Below are 17654 nucleotides of genomic sequence, written 5' to 3'. Positions count from 1 at the left end.
TAAAGACTAACGGACTAATCTGTTAGTCTTTAAGGTGCCACCGGACTCCTCGTTGTTTTTATGGATACAGACTAACACAGCTACTCCTCTGTGATTTGGATATTAATTACATCAAATTGTTCACTGAAAGAACGACTGGTAAAACCCAGCAGCCTTCTCACTCAAAGACTATAAAAACACAATAGTAGGGTGTTCCCAGTTTCAGTACTTGTGCTCCAAATTTTCAAGACATTATCCCACATTATCTTAGGTGCTAACCCGTGGCATTACAGAATAAAACAACACCAGTAGATTAACAGAATCTGGAAATCACCAGTGGCAAATGCCCTGTTCAGAAGCTGTGAAATCACCTGAGATTTCTCATTACACAAACTGGAACTGGGGGGCCGGGAGGGGGAATAGCAGGGGGAAGAGGAAATCTCTATCCAGAAACACCTCTCCAAAAACACCCCAGTGCATAGCTCAAGATGCTAATAAAAATTATATACTACAAAACCCCATTGTCTTGCTATGATGCTGAGCAAAAAAATATATATTTAAAGAGGATTCTTGTCTTAGAAATGACCCATTTCTAAATAAATAAATAAATAATGACAACTTCTGCATTTCCCTTAGACTTGCAAGCATAACCTCTGAACTCTAAATGAGGAAAAAATAAAACTCTAACTCCCAGAAGCTGAATCTGTGACCTCAGTCACCTCTGCTGCCAATCTTAAAATCAGTTAACCATAACATGACAATTTTTTAAGCAGAACTCCACACTGAAGTCAATAGAAAATTTTACTTAAAAGCTTATGGCATGTCCTGGCCCACTGACTGACATTTTTATATTTTTATTCTGGCTTGATTCATGTTTGAAGATAAAGGTGACACTGTGATACATACATTACCTGAAATATAAGAACAAAGAAATGCTGCAGATGAGAAAAGACCACACATTTATGAAGTTTCTCTGTTGTTTAAATGCCATTAAATTACATAGAAGCAGTCTTGTAAAAGTCTATCAACAACCATTAAAAATATGTTGCACACTATTTGTAATTCAATACCATGTTTGTTATAACTAACCACACACTTTCCCTTATTTGAAAAAAACAGGCTCAGATAACTTAGTTTGGGAGGGCAAAGGTTACTCTGGAATAATGACTGTTTCATTAGAAAGGTGGTATTCATGGTGTTCTCAGGACTGCATTTCACAGCTATTTAACACTTCTCCATTGACAATTTGCATTTAAAGGTAGTTGATTTTTTTTGTACTGATCCAAACCACATGAAAAGTAACTTGCGTCATTTTTAATGATATAAATACAAAGTATAGAGGATAAATTCCAGACCTTGACTACTTATGCCCAGCATCTATGCTTTTGGTAACATCTGTAAAACGCTAACTGACTCCAAAGACATTACATGGGATTAACTGAGAGCAGAATTTCATACATGTTTCAAGGTTTTTTGTTGATCTCTGATCAATTTTTTTAAAAGCAGAATATACAAAGCATTCTGAAAAGCATATCTTAAAGCAATGGCAATAAAATAAATGTACTTAAAGTACGGTATTAAAACAGTAGTAAAATAGATGTGAAATAATAAAACACTGATGATGTTACTGCTATTTGTGCTTTAAATCTGAGCTCGGAAAGCAGAAAAAAAAAGTAATTTTATGTACAAAGTTTATATATGTTGACATAGGCAAGCTAAAGATTTTATAAAAAATAAAATCCATGCTGTAGTTTTTTACCTTCATCCTCCTTGTTGCATTTGTTGCTTTTCACAGTAATGAATAAATGACCATTGGAGTCCAACTTCCCCAGTCTTAAAGCATGTCCATTTAAGAGCTTTTTAGGGTTTGCACTTGCTGAACTATCTGAGAACAACCTTGGACTATGATCCTTACCATGTGAACTCTTATGTGACCTATCTAAAGACCGAGACCTCCTCGGTCCAGCCTTGCAATCTGCTACAGAGAAAGTTTCATGAGGCATAGGCAGTTTTTCTGAGGCCTGTGAACAATCTTCAGGCCTTATGACCTCTGTTGTTTCCTTCTTTGGTGCAAGTCTATCAGCAAGAGAATCTTCCTTCTCAACTTGTTTCTCACGAGATTTGCTCTCAGAGATTCTCAAGTCATCATTCACTTCACATGAGTCCACTGTCTGGTCTGAAGTCTCCTCTTCTACAATTGACTCCTCTGAGCTGGAACCAAGATTCATTGGGTTTTGCAAAGCTTCCATGTATGACTTTCTAAACAAGCGCCTTGTCTCAAAATATGAAGAATCCCTGAGTTGTCGTCTTCTTGGACAAGGGCTGCTCAAATCCGTGCTGAAAGTTATGCTTTTGATGCTGTTCTTTCTCTCCATTATGGGCGATAACGCGCCGCCTTTTAATACTTCAGGTGTCATTTCAGGCTCAGTGGCCTGTGGTAAAACCCTTTCTATCATGCTGGGGCAGTCCTTAGTCAACATGCTGAGATTTACGTACTCTCCTGTGCTCTCCTCAGCTGGGGTCTCAAGGAATTCCAATTCAGCCCTACTTTCTGCAGTATGAACTGGACTATACACTTCACTCCCTTGGTTTCCATGATTATCGGTAAGTGTTGCTTCTATGACAGTAGAGCCAGTATCATTGGAAGTGGAACTGTCATGTGAACTATTGCTCTCCATGGTCTGTGTCATTGTTTTCACATCAGTATTATTGCTGATTAACCGACCGAGGAGAGGGCTACTGGAATAATTATGCAGGATTGTTTCAGCTGTAGGGACAAAAATAGGATTCACTATATTCTTCCAAGGTGTTCTATATACAGCTGGGCCAGTGGTAAGTAAACAGCTTTGCAAGGGAACACTCTCCCTTTCACAATTTACATTTTCCAAAAATTCTGCTGTAAAAACACATCCATACATGGTTTCAGGTACAATAACTTCTTCCATTCCTTGTCCATGTTGGGAGAGGCATTTTAAAACTAGCTTTGCTGACTGCTTCCCAGCTGAAAGAATTTGTAAGTAGAAATCCCCTGGTTTCAGACGGACTCTGTGAAGAGATGCTAACTGTACTACCACTTTTTCATGGATGCACAGTGGCCAGCCTTCATGGTAGAAAATAAGACCAGTGTATTTAGCCTGTAAGGAAAAGAGAAAGCAAAATGTCTGAGGAAAAAATAGTTATCTTGGACGACAGCATTTTGTTACAAATATAAAACAGCGAGGTCAAATTCTGCACCGACTACTCCATCACTGAGTTCCATGCAGTTAGACAGGGCTATAAAAGGTTCGTATAACATAAACATAACACAATTTAAATAGTGTGTCTTAAGATAAGGTGATATGAATATTATGCCTCTTCCCACTAGAATAAGCTATTAGTTTAGTGTTACATCCTATCTTGCAGCCTAATTACATTAATAGAACTGATAATAGTTTCAGGAGAAGGTAGATCTCTGGGGTATAGAAAAAAGGGCAGCAATAGGCCACACACAGACATGCAGATAGGAGCCATTAGGAGAAAGCTTAAGATAAGCCAGAAGAATAAAAATGGCAGCAAAAATAAAGGAACGGTAAACTCTTCCCTTCTAACCTAACATTCAGAGTCACCATTGCTCTGGGCATTCTCACAGTCAATGAGAAGCAAAATGTGGACAATACTGCCCATGATGTGTAATAAAACATTTTTCAATGCACACACACTACAAATTTCCCACACTGGTGTTTAAAATAGTACCAGATACATACTAGCTGGTGGGTGACAGGAAAATGAGGGAGGGGCATCAGTGAGATCCAGGGTAACATTCTGGTAAAAAGCCCAGGTCTCACTCTGTCTATAGTTGCAGGGAAGGGGGAGAGTGCTGACCCTGGACTCTGCTTAGGGAATTTATTTTTCATATTAACCCCTGGTTTGCAGGTGTCTGATAAATCTGCAGCCCCTCGCTCTGCCAGCTTAAAGGGAGTTATTTCTCTTCCCTCATTTCCCCACTCCAGAGTCTTCAGGCTGTTGGGGCAAAAGTATGTCCATTTCGTCCTCTAACCAGTGACCTAGATGCTGCTTGGGTGTGAGATGGATCTCTCTGCTACTGTACCCACTTCCCACCCTCCTGGCTGCTGTGAGGAGAGAGGAGAGATGTCTTTACTATTAAATCCTTCCTCCAGCTTCCTGACTGTTGCAATGGGGGAGGTTTTTCACTACTGAGATTTTCCTCCCCTTTAAAGAACTTCAGTACCTGCCTCTGATGCTACTAGAAGTTTCCCCAAAAAGCAGCAACGTGAAAATGCAGTAGTGCCAACCCCAGGCATTCAAAATCCCAACACAGGCCCACAAAAATCACAAGATTTTAAATATAATCGGGGGTTTTATTTTTGAGCATTTAGGGGTAATATTTTCTACTTTTTGTCTGCAACCATGAGGGCTAGCAATTTATCTTAAAAAAGAAAGCCAAGCTATTCTCATATTCACATGACTGTAGGAGTTGGGGCTTTAAGTAAAATATCAAATATCACAAGACTCATGATAAAACTGTGGAAATTGGTAACACTAAAACCGATGTGATTCTTTTCAGCATCACTGCTGCCCACAAGACGGTCACCTGGGCAAAGCTAGGAGTAGCAGCAGAGTTGTCTCGGCAGACTCAGAAAGACAGCACAGCACTGGGTCACTTTTGGAAGGTTTTGTTTTACAGCCATAAGAGCTCAAGAATTAATATTTTTTAAAATATAACAATGAAAGCTTAAGTTTTGCAGAAATTGATAGTGTCTTAAGACCTATAGGGAAATTTTCCTACTCTTTGCTAGGGGAAGGGTTTGGATTTTTCAAGCTTTGTACTAACATCAACTATATTTTTTGCACTTGAAATCAAACTAGTTCTGGTTCTGAGCAACTTGCAAGAAGTTTTAGAATAATCTAATCAGGCACTGGAAAAACAAAACAATAAGAAGGAAAACCAGAGAGTTAGGAAGCAGGAAGGACTTGGGGCTTTGGGGCTGAAAAGGGGAGCACACCCTCTCTTTCCCACCTCCTTGGGGAATATGGTCTTATCTCCTTCTTCTTTGAACTTGTCTGTGTAGGTCCCACCCAATGATTCTCTTACCATGTCCCATGGAATGCTGAGCATCCCACATGGCTGGCGCTCTCTCCCACCTGGCTGGGTACACTCCCCAGTTTCCCTATGCCTGCATCCCTTTCTCAAGGAATTCTCCCTACTGAGCCTCATAGAGCAAGATGTTTTCTTGGAACTAAATACTGAGTTTGCCTGGGCAAAGGGAGTAAAGCACTGATCCGTTCATTCCATCGGCTATGCAGAACACTGCACAATGTCTGCATGCTATTAGGCTGAGCAGAGAAATGCATGAAAAAGTGGCCTTTCCTTTCTGGGGATGTGTGAGGAGCATAAAAAGAATAAACCTGTGATTTCACAGATAATTGGTAAAGATGGAGAGGTATCAGAGTAACCAAAAGAAGGAGTGTCTCCAGGAAATACGTCCATGACACCTTTATCTTGAGGAAAGGGTGGGGTGGGAGCAGAGATGGGAGAGGAACCTGAAGTTCACTTTACACAAAGATTCATTGTTTGTAGTTAAGTTCCAAATATTGGGAGAGCAAGGTACTTGCTTGCAACACCCTGTTTGCTTGCCAGGAATGGAATATGTTGGTCTCCAATTTCCATTCACTCTGCACAATCTCTCTTTTTGCCTCTATATCACTAATGACAAATGACTCTTGCCATTTGGAATCACCGTTTATTTTCATGTATGCCCAACTGCCTCAAACATTCTTTTGGATTTAAGACTTATTCAACTAATGCCACAGTAACAGCAATGCATAAAAAAAAACCCCAACAACAACAACAAAAACCAACCAGCAATAAGGTTACAAGAGTGAAGGAGATGCACATTCCCTTCCCCTTACTAAAAAAAAGCCAATAGTACAGGAACAAAATATCAAGACTGAATGTTAGCTCAGGCAAAAATGCACCTGCTGCAGAATCCTCCTGCATCTGGGACTAACTAATACAGCATAAAACTGACAGGGTCATAACATGCAGGCAGAAAGATTTAAGGACTGTAGCAGCTGTAAATACAGTAATTTATACAAACTGTACTATCTGACAGATAAGGAAAGCGCTGCATGTTTCAAGAAAAGTTATTTTAAAATAAAATAAAATAATCCGACCCTACACAATCATGCTTCTTTCTATTCAGTTTCTGATAAACTCCTTATTAGTGGTCACTAATGCTAACATATATATGACACTGTTTAGCTCATAAGAGAAATATTTTAGTGACATAATGGGGAGGGTGAATTCTTCTGAGAGGATCAATATACGGAGGGGAGCTCCCCATTCTCACTAGCAGGGTAGTGACAGCTGATTCCTTGGTACCATCACCCCATGCCACAGATCCTAGGCAGATTGCAGGTTAGGGGCAGATAGCCCCACCATCCCACCTTAAATCTGCTAAGAAGTAAATGCAGTGTCTGGTTCTGCAGGGTGGGGGGTAACCCCTGCCCTCCTCAATGGTACCATGTAAGGAAAACTCCACAAAAGGAACCTCACAGTTTCCCTCCCCCCATGGCCGCCTCCTATTGTGCTTTCATGGTGTTGTGTGTTTTTGCCCCCCATTCCCGCAAGAAAGGAACAATTTCTCCCTTCCCCTCATCAGCAGTTCTTTCACACAATTGTCAGAATATACATTCAGTCAGGGGGAGAGAAGGGGAGAAGATAATTCACCCAAATGAAAATAAGAAGCAGCCCTCACTATTTTTTTCTGTCTCTATTTATTTCCCAGCTTTTATTCTAATCTAATTAGTCACTCTTCATGGCAAACACAATTACAGCTTATTTCTTTTAGTATTCTGTAATAGTAAACTCACTGTTTAAAATTCACAGTAACAGATGAAAATTACAAACAGCTTTAACTGTCTGGAATGAAGGCTAATGATCAGTAATGTTACACAGTTTATGATGAAGAGATTTCATTTTAAAGTTAAAAAAAATACTTGTGTAACTAGAAAGATGAAAAGAAAAACAGTCACAGAGACTAGTGTTATTTACATGTCACTACAACAAAACAAAAGGTTTGTCAAGGCTTTACTGTAACATTCCTATTCTATAAATCTACTCATTTTGACAATTACTTCATTATTTTTGGAAAAAACAAAGAAGCTGAAATTTGCAGTTTTATCCCTAACACTATACGGTCTTTAACCAGGCAACATTCACTTACAGAAAAACCGTCTTTTCCCAGCTCCTCAGCTAATGACATTTTTAACAAATTGTTGAATTCTTCAGAGACCATGAAAGGTGATGAGAAGTTCAGAAGGAAGCCAGCCATCCAGAACTGGATTTAAAAACTGTTAAGAAAAAGGATTTTCAACCACTTCCAGACTGACAATGAGATGTGCTGGTCCAGTGGGCATAAGAGGAAAGAAAAAGCTGAGGCTGGGAATGTTGGAAAGCAGCTTTCAATTGTTAGTGCAGTCAGCTTCACAAGCTCTCCAAAAATAATCTGTCTTGATACCAAAGAAACTCTATTCCCTAAAAATCAATCTAAAGAATGACCTTGATAGATCTCCTACCACTAAACATGGGAATGGCTGTTTCTCTAGGCATAACTCATACTCAAACTCCCCCCAAAAGATATTGTAGCGTTACTGAGGAAACGTAATACTACTTCATATGGAGAATGTAGAAATAGAGTGTCACGCAGCAGAGAAGGAATTATTATTTCTCCAAGAAATAAAGAACGACCCCCCCACAAAATTATATTGCAGCCATAACAATCATCACAAAAATACATCTGGCACAAGACGACCACTTGGAAAGAGACTGAGTGAAATCCTGGCCACTTGAAATCATTCAGGGTCATTTGTACAAGGTGTATCAGTCCACACTAAAGAGGTGCAAATTCTAGTAAACACTAGCATGTTGTGCACTAACTGGCCTGTGTGGATCCTCCTGGTGTGCACTAAAAGTTGCCTAGTGAAAGTTAATATATTCCCACATCAATGTGCACAAGGAAAACTTTTAGTGCACTCCAGCAGAGTCCTCACAGGCCAGTTAGTGCACAACACGCAAGTGTGCACGAGAAGTTACACCCTTCTAAGGTAGACTAATGAACCATGCAGACAAGGCCTTACTTCAGGGAACCAGAATTTCACCCATTCACTCTAACAGCAAATCATTATGTAAAAAACATTTTTAAATGATACATTACATGTAAGACAAATATTAAAATGATGCAAATGTTTCAAGTACAATGCAGACATCTCTTGGACTTTTTTGCTAATTTAATATGATAGAAGAAACCACAGGGCTTTCATACACAGAAAAGCATCAGATTACGTGTGGTCAATAGAAAACTAAATGACCATGACCATATGATACCTGGAATATTGTAGCAGGTTCAATCTGGTTTTCCCACACTGGATCTTAAAAATGGGTATTGGCAAGTGGAAGTGGATCCAAAGGACAGGGAAAAGACTGCTTTCATAGCAGAGTAAGGCCTGTGGTAATTTAAAGTGATGGCTTTTGGCTTGTGCCATGCCCCAGTCACATTGGAAAGTGTATTGGCACAGCGTGCTGCTCTCAGTCTGTTTGTTATATCTATATGGTGTCTGGGTGCATGCTAAAACTTTTGAACAAGAATTGATACATTTACAAGTGGTCTGTGATAAGCTTAATGCTGCCAAACTGAAACTGAACCCAAGGAAACATGAATTGTTTCAAAAAAAGAGGTAATTTATCTTGGGCACACAAACAGCAAAGGGGGAATTTCCGCTGACAAAGAAAACGGAGGCTATGCAGAACTGGCCAACTCCCCAGACACTCGGTTTTGGAGATGCCAACAAAAAAAAAAAGTTGTGAACCATTCCTATAATCTAAAAAATGTACAGCAGATTAATTCTAAGACCTGAATACTTTGGCACAGGTTTTTTCCATCTCCTATACCATACTTCATCTTAAAAAGTACAAGCTGTCCCCCTGTGACCAGAAAGTTTTCACTGTGGTATTCTGAGGCACCTTTCTAGGTGCCAAATGATTTTCCAGTCACACACTGTTTTTATACCAGGATCCTCTCTGTGGGAAGCTTTAGTTGCTCTGAACTCTGCTTCTACCATCCCACATGCATTGTTTTAGTGGATGAACCAGGAACATTTTGGCAAATTATGGGAAGAGAGGAGACAGCCATCTCCTCCTCAGCACACTCATTCCCTTGAGCAAACAATTCCTTGCTATCTTGCTTAGGGCAGCATTTGCAATTAACTGCCCAACAAAGCCATCTGGACAAGGCATCAGCATTACCATGCTCATGTCCAGGCCTGTGTGAGACTGAAATCACAGCACTGCAGGTTTTTCCAACCACCTGGCAAGTTGCCCTCAGAATTCCTGAATCTAAAGAATTATTGCAGGAAAGCATGGTCTGTGCTGACCACAAATTTCCTCCCATACAAATATTGGTGAAAGTGTTCTATGGATGTAGCCAGTGCCAGGAGTTCCTTTTGGGTGGTGCAATAACTTCTCTCCGGAAAAGATTTTTGCTGTAATAAGCCACCACCTTAAAGTCTTTGGGTTCCTATGTCAGTACTGACCCCAAACCATAAGCTAGCAGCTGTGACCAATATGAAAAGGGGTTTTGAAACATAGATAGGCCAAGACAGGCGCAGTCACCAGAGCCTTTTTCAATGAAAATGCTACATCTCACTCTGCTAATCACTGAAATGGTTTCCCTTTCTCACCCAACCTATGCAATGGTCTTGCCATATTGGCAAACCCACAAATAAGGCTTCAGCAACAGGAGAAGAGTCCTATAAAACTCTGCACATCTGTGAAGGATTGGGCAAAGGAGACTCGCGCCTGACCATTAGGCCATGTCCCAATACACTTCCCTCCATTCTCCACTTTTCTGTCCATTTCTCTCTCGCTCGCTAAGCTGTCCTTTGTTGTCTGTTTTTTCTCCTCTCATTTCCACCCTCATTTTATTTTTGCTTTTATTTGTTATTCTGATTTAGATGGTGGTATTTGTCACCACAGAATTTGTCCCTAAAACCTGAATTTGGCTGATAAATGAAGAATAGCTTGCTTTTCTAGTACAATAAAAATAATTAATTATAATAATAATCCTTATGATCACTTTAACTAGTTTTTAAATATTAAATTCAGATGCATCTAAAAACCTGTGCATAGTTATGAAGACCAGGCATCCTTCTGAGTAACAAGATGATTTAGTTGCTACATTAATAAGCACTCTATAAATCAATGAAGCAAATAATTAAATAAAATACAGATGGTGACATTTTTGTCAACAGAGTAATAAAATGTTTTACTCAGAGAAAAAATAATGAATAGTTTCTGGATGCAAAGCACCTGTCCAGACCTGAAAGAGAGAAAGATCCCCTGGGCCTGCCTGCTATCTGCCTCAGTAACCACAAATCTAATGACTTTATCAGTAAGCTCATCTACCTAGGTACTGGACAATCATAAAGGCGGTCTATTGCTCCAGGAAAGAGATTTCTACTATACAATGGAAGTGTTCATAGCTGAAGAGTCTTTGATAACATTAAATCAGACATAAAATACCTCAACCTACAATATAAGTAATGTCTGAAATCATACACACAAGGGCTACTTGTAGTGGCATTACAGTTATATGGCAGTTCCTTAATGAGTGTACTGGTATCAATTAAAGTTTAGTACTGTCTAGTTCTCACATTACGCTTTTATTCAGTAGATCTCAAAATGTTTTACAAAAGAGGTCAGTATCACTATCCCCATCTTACAGATGTGGAAACAAAGGCACAGGAAGTTCATGTAATTTGAGCTGGGAATAGAACCCAGACCCCTAAGTTCCAATCCAGTGCTCTATCCACTAGGCCACATAATTACTGCAGTACAACTTTCATAAATGCAGCTTTTGTTACAAACTCAGAATGTGTGTCAGGTGTGCTGAAGGGGTCACTGAGGCTGATGAACCTTTTGACCAAACTTGGGCAGAGTTTGGAGTGAACCTCAACAGATCTATGGTTTTGGGTGGAGCCATTAGAAATCCAGTGGTTTTGCCTGGTTTCATCTGGACACCAGGAAAAACTTGTCAGGCCATCAGCTAGTTTTTGCTTTGGGTTTGAACCTAAAACTTAAAAGTGAAGCAGAACAGCCAAGGATCCACATGAAGCAAAACCAGAAACTAGGTTGGCACAAGTCTTCGAAGTACACAGTTCTAGTGGAAATGCCTTATGTTTTCAGTGTGGTCTCTGGGAAATAACTTATTTTGCTTGATCACTTTTCTCCCATAAGCCATTTATAATTTGCTTTTGCAATCTGCTGTTTAAGTGTTTGATCCTGTTTGGTGCCTTTCTGCATAGACTATACCTCCCTTTGACAGTTACCTGAGTGTTACACTTTGGAAATACTTGCATATATTTTGTCTTGCCGATAACAATGATTAAGTTTGAATTTATTTAGGTTTTGCAATTTGTAGCTACTAATAAGTAATTTAAACAGCTGCATCTATTTAAATTTTAAACAAACAGTAAAACAAATGTCTTTGGACTAAAACATGTTACTTTTCACCCCAATTCCTTTATACTGTGTTTTGGTTAATTCAGCAAAAATCCTGACATCTCCTGCCTCACAGACATCAGTTACTTGAGTTGCACGTATGGGCACATTTGTCTTATGTACGAAGAAATCAGTAGTGCTGTAAACCATCATTTGAAAAGTAATGTTTTTCTGTATTCTCTCTCCCGCTCTCTCCTCCCGCCCATATGCAACAATGTATTTAAAAATTCCACAGAGGCATTGAATTGGAAAACCCATGACGACATAGAAGGGCTAATTGATAGGTTCATAGATCACTCTGTCCCACCGTGGCACAGGCAGAAGCAGGGCGGAGGAGACAGGCAACTCCACCAGATTGTCTTTGTGGAATTTCCTAGTGATTAATGCCTCAGGTAAGAGGGTTCTGAGGAGTGCAGAGCAAGTAGGGAGCATAGCCTAGTATTTATGGAAAGAGACACTCTAGCCCTAGAGGCACAGGCCTATGCACAAAAGGCACTCTTCCCAGCCCTCCTGTTTCTCCACAGTTATGCCACAGCAGCTGCAGAGAGGATCCAGAGGGAGTCACTATTGTAACAATCAGGTTTTGGTTTGGGTTAGCTCAAAGTGATGTTGTGGGGAGTGGCTAGTCTTCCGCTCCACATCTTCCTATATCCAGCAGGAGCACTTTCACAGGATGGTGGATTCGCTGGAGCTGTGCCTTCACCCTTCCAAAGCCCTTTCTGGCATTCCCTGTCTTTGTGACACCAGAGGAAAAGCTCTAGACTACCAAACTTTGAGATGGAAAACACCTATTGGGTTATTTAACTCACTGTCCAGAGAGGGGCTAATCCAGGTCTGTTATCTACAGTATCTTCTACAATGCTTTGTCCAGACTAGTTTTAAATGACTCTAGAGAGTCTCCTGTCTCTAATTTGTTTTCTGAATATCATTAAATCAACAAAAGTTCATTTTTCTTGCATCTATTTAGGCTATGAAGATTATGTTGCTTTTAAACTGCCAGTGGAAGCAATGGTAGGTTCAGCTTCCCAGCCAGGTAATTGGAAGTTATCAGCAAAAAAAGGAGACAAGGGTGAGAAGAAAAGCATTTTGTGGGTTGAAACCTCTGTCATTGAGGCAATGAATAACTGCATGTAGTACATAGCATACTCTATGGCAAGAGAACTGTCCATTATGTGACTACAACTAAATAGTCATTAAACCCCTTATTCAGAGTGCTGCTGAGATTCTATATTTTGGACAAACGTTGGATTATAAATCCTTCAGTGCCTTGTAAATTACAGCCTGAGGACTGTAAATCTTCAAGTCATTTCCTGAATAGTTGCATTCCTGAGAGACTTCCAGTTCACAAAGTATAAATATGGGCAAAAATTTCCCTCCTTTTCACACTGCCCTCATCCCCCCAACCTGATCCTCTCCTCCCACTGAAGTCAACTGAAATACTAACTTCAATGAAATCAGGATTGGGCCCTGAAAACTTTAATAAGGCTGTTGTGACTTGCGTATTTCTAGCAAAGAGCAGAGACCCTGAATTCTGAATTAATGTTTTCTCATTCAAAAGAGGTTATAAATTAACATGACTGATTATCCTTAATTGTTTTAATAATCACCTCAGCCATTGTCTATCAGGCAAAGTCCTTCTTCATGATATCAGTTTCATGTAACCACGAGATACTCCAAACGCTTCCATGGTCTGTCTCTGACAGTGCTCATGTTATCGTTCACTCACTTCAAATATAAGTACCTCACTGATGTGGCAATCTTGATTCAAGGCTTGAACCTGCAAAACCCATAGTCACACAAATAACCTCATTATTCTCATGGAAATCAGAACTACTTGCACAAGGAAGGGCTGGCAGCACGGACAGCACAAGGATGAAAACGACAGGGTTCCATGCGCCAGAATAACAATACATGTTTAGTTTCCAGTCTCTCGTGAATATCATTATCAGTGACACAGAGCTATACAGTAATTAAAAATGAAAAATCTGAGCTATGAAACCATCCAAGTGTCTGCAGACTCCAACAAAACCCTATATTTCTTATACTTGTTTACGTCTCTGAAATTTGGTGAGCCGGGGTTTGATTACTGCATTCCCAATAAACTGTGCATTTGATTTTAAACAATATTTTCAGTGGTGACACTAATTAAAGTTCAGGCCCGGGCAGTGCTGAGCATGGAAACTGAGTCCACTCAGCATCGGCCAAGTACGAAGCACCTTGCAAAACTGGTCCAAATGTTTACCCAAAAAAGGGCTTAAGAAAAATACTGAAGCCAAGAACCTTAATATGGGACCGTTAATATAGGAATGTCAATTGTAATGAGTAGTGGCATGTGTGAGGACTCAAAGATTTGTTTCATGTTTGCATTTGGGGGGATGGGGGTGGGGGAAATCATCCTTGTAACTTGGTTTGTTTCAGATCCCTGGATATCAATATTGTCTGATCATACAAAGTGTACTTGGCAACGTTTGAAGCCTTTAAGTAGGAACATTTGGGGGTGAAATATAGGGAAAGAAGGAGAGAAGCAGACCATAGGAATTTTCACTCTTCTCTACCCTAAGGCCCAAAGAGAGGAGCTGCAGATGGGTGCAGTGGGAAAGCGACATCATCATTTCCTTGCTCTGATGATTTCCTGTCCCTTCCCCCTGCATGGTCCACAGAAGGTGGAGAGCCTGGCTAGCAGACCAGGCAAAAAGCGAGATATGCGATCTGCGTCTCTTTAACTCTGTCTGATCATGACTAAGCTACAGAGAGATAGAGGAGAGTTGATTGTGTCTCCTAGTAAGGATCTAGTGCTATCCAGTAAGGGATAGATGGAAGAAATATCTTGCAGCCCAATGTTTTTGGACTGTCAGTTGTGAACAGTGAGTTTTCCAAACAGTACAGATATTCACAGTTTTCAGCAAATGTATTACACCTCTACCCCGATATAACGCTGTCCTCGAGAACCAAAAAATCTTACTGCATTATAGGTGAAACCATGTTATATCGAACTTGCTTTGATCTTCCAGAGTACATATCCTCGCCACCCCGGAGTGCTGCTTTACCGTGTTATATCCGAATTCGTGTTATATTGGGTTGCGTTATATTGGGGTAGTGGTGTATTTCATGCTCCCATCCTTCCTATCAATCTAAACAGTGTCTTTGTGTCTCCACATTCCTCTACAATGGAGCAAAAGCAACAAAAAATTCTATGGGGCTAATTAGCCCATTTCTGAACTGGTGGTACCAAGATATGCAGAGCTATAGGAGAAATGCTCAGAGGCATTCTGCCTGCAGGAGATCAAAGCAACTGGGAATGCTTTGAGAAGGGAGCTTGAAAGAGGAATCATGAACTCTTCCCAGTTCCTGCTGCCATATACTAGCAGGCACACAGAGGATGGTGGGGCTCTTACCACATCTCCATCCCAACTGGCCTCTCCCTGTAGGACTGTGCTGAGCTACTGAGCATACTAGCTGGCTCATCAATTTTGGGCTAAAGGAAAGACTAGGGGCCAGAGCCCCAGCTAGTATAATGAGACATAGCTCCACTGGCTTCAATGGAGCTATGACAATTTACACCAACCAAGGATCTGGCCCTCAGTTTATATTTTGTACCTGATGCCGGTTTCCCTGTTCAGGTGTACTAAAAATGCTTTATTGCTCCTTCCGCAGACCTAGAAATTCAGCTCTGGTGCTCCAGTAAGTCCTATGTATCAGGACCAAGATCCAAGTGCAGCAAACGACAGGAAAGCAAGAGAGAGCAAAGGTTTTGGATTTTTTGGTAACGTAATGTGACAGACCCAGACCAGTGGGGTACAGGAGTCTGGTAGAGGGCAGATATACTGGTCACTTGATAAGCAGTTTTCTGTTCCCTGAGTGACCAGAGCAGGGGCTGCACTAGAGTAATCAGGAACCTGCTAGAACCAATTAAGGCAGACAGGCTGATTAGATCACCTGCAGCCAATCAAGGCAGGCTAATCAGGGCACCTGGGTTTAAAAAGGAGCTCACTCCAGTCAGGCCAGGGGGAGCTAGGGGAGAGGAAGTGCGTGTGAGGAGCTGGGAGCAAGAGGCACAAGGAGTTGAGAATGAGAGGGTGTGCTGCTGGAGGACTAAGGAGTACAAGCATTATCAGACACCAGGAGGAAGGTCTTGTGGTGAGGGTAAAGAAGGTGTTAGGAGGAGGCCATGGGGAAGTAGCCCAGGGAGCTGTAGTTGTCATGCAGCTGTTACAGGAGGCACCCTAGACAGTTGCAGTCCACAGGGCCCTGGGCTGGAACCTGGAGTAGAGGGCGGGCCTGGGTTCCCCCCAAACCTCCCAACTTCTGATCAGACACAGGAGGAGTTGATCCAGACTGTGGGGAGGATCACTGAGGTGAGCAAATCTGCCAATAAGTGCAGGACCCACCAAGGTAGAGGAGGAACTTTGTCACAACTGGTGTCAGAAGTGGGATTTGGTGTGCACAGCGTGGCAGAAGGAGGGTGATTTAAAAAAAAAAAGGTAGAGGGTTTATTTTTTTTTCACCACAATGGATGACTTAGTCTGGGCATTGATACAAGCTACAGCGGCCCAACAGGAGGCAGTGCGGCTGCAGCAAGAGACTAATCGCCTGCTGATGGACCAGGCTTCTCAAGACCGGGATATATGTTGCGGGAACTGGTAAACCAGGTAAAGACCCTTACAGAGCTGAACCGTGGCCATGATGGGACGTGACTCATATGGGCCAGGCACTGGCTGCAGAAAGTGACATAGGAGGATGATGTAGAGGCATACCTTCTGGCCTTTGAGAGGACAGCCCTACAGGAGGCCTGGCCTCGAGATCAGTGGTCTGGCATCCTTGCCCCATTCCTGTGTGGGGAGGCCCAGAAGGCCTACTATGATCTGCCTGAAGAGGCTGCAGCAGACTACCCCCAGCTGAAAGCAGAGATCCTGGCCAGATCTGGGGTAACGACTGCAGTGCGGGCCCAGCACTATCACGATTGGAGGTACCAGGAAAACAAAACCCCGCGGTCCCAATTGTATGACCTCATCCATCTCGCACAAAAGTGGTTGCGAACAGAATCCCAGAGTCCGGAAGATACACTAGAGGTTCTGGTCATCGACCGATACATGAGGGGACTACCGCCAGACCTTCGTGCCGGGTAAGCCAGAACGAACCCTGCACCTATGATGAGGTTGTTGCACTGGTAGAGAGGCGAAGGACGGCGAGGGAGCTGACCCGACCAGTTAAGGAAGAGGCACCCCGGGTTAAACTAGCAGCACCAAGCCCTAGAGCTCGGGTGACTGGGTCACCAGGAGGGCCCAGGTGGAAAAAGAGAGGGGCTGAAGGCTCACCAGAGGCCACCAAGAGTCAGAGCATGGAGGGAGAAGAGGATCATTATGTTAGATTGCCCAAACCAAGAGACCGGGAATGCCTAGGGCTCCATACAGATGTTATGCCTGCGGGGAGTGGGGACATATAGCTGCACAGTGTCCCAATGCTGAGGAGCCGATGCAGTGTAACCTGGGGAACTGGGCAGACCCATGCTCCCTTATCAACCTTGTGGGGGTCTCACTAACCCCACATATGTACACCAAACCAGTGAAACTAAATGGGGTAGAGACCACGGCACTGGTTGATTCGGGGAGTGATATCACGCTTGTCTCGGGGAAGCTCGTCAAGTGTAGTCAGCTGCTGCGGGCTAAGCGTACGGGGATAACATGCATCCATGGGACAGTTGGTTATTACCCCACCATCCCAGTAAAACTCGAGATTCAGGGGAACACTACTGAGGTAGCAGCAGGTGTAGTCCCTAAACTCCCATACCCGGTGCTCATAGGGAGGGACTTCCCAGGGTTTGGAAACTTACTCCCAGTAGGAGGATTGGAGGAAAAGGGGAACCCTGAAGTTAGTGAGGCATCCACAGTAGACTGTCAACCCCCAGTCTTCTCTGAAATATCCCCAGATTTATTTTCCATTCCCAGACAGGGTAGAAAGTCGAAAAGGGAAAGGAGGGCAGCTAAGGCCTTGGGAACCCGAATACTGACCCAAAGCCAGAGGGTCGCTCTCGTAGGTAGGCGGACCCGAGCAGCTGAAAAGGAGGCCACCCAGGAGGGAGAAGCACCCGAGTCTGACCCCCACCCTAACGCTTCTGAAC

The 17654-nt window shown here is 42.2% G+C and overlaps 1 protein-coding gene across 1 annotated transcript in view; it reads right to left on the bottom strand.

The window, feature by feature from the left end:
• PLEKHG4B (pleckstrin homology and RhoGEF domain containing G4B) overlaps positions 1–17654 on the bottom strand; it is a 147212-nt gene that overhangs the window by 84535 nt on the left and 45023 nt on the right. Inside the window, exon 3 of the mRNA XM_045004839.1 lies at positions 1739–3113. Coding sequence (XP_044860774.1) covers positions 1739–3113 — 1375 coding nt within the window. The remainder of the gene's footprint in view (positions 1–1738; positions 3114–17654) is intronic.

The sequence above is a fragment of the Mauremys mutica genome, chromosome 2 (genome assembly GCF_020497125.1).
Source record: "Mauremys mutica isolate MM-2020 ecotype Southern chromosome 2, ASM2049712v1, whole genome shotgun sequence".
Classification (NCBI taxonomy): Eukaryota; Metazoa; Chordata; order Testudines; family Geoemydidae; genus Mauremys; species Mauremys mutica.
Note: the sequence above shows the minus strand (reverse complement) of the source record. Positions and strands in the feature narration are given on the sequence as shown.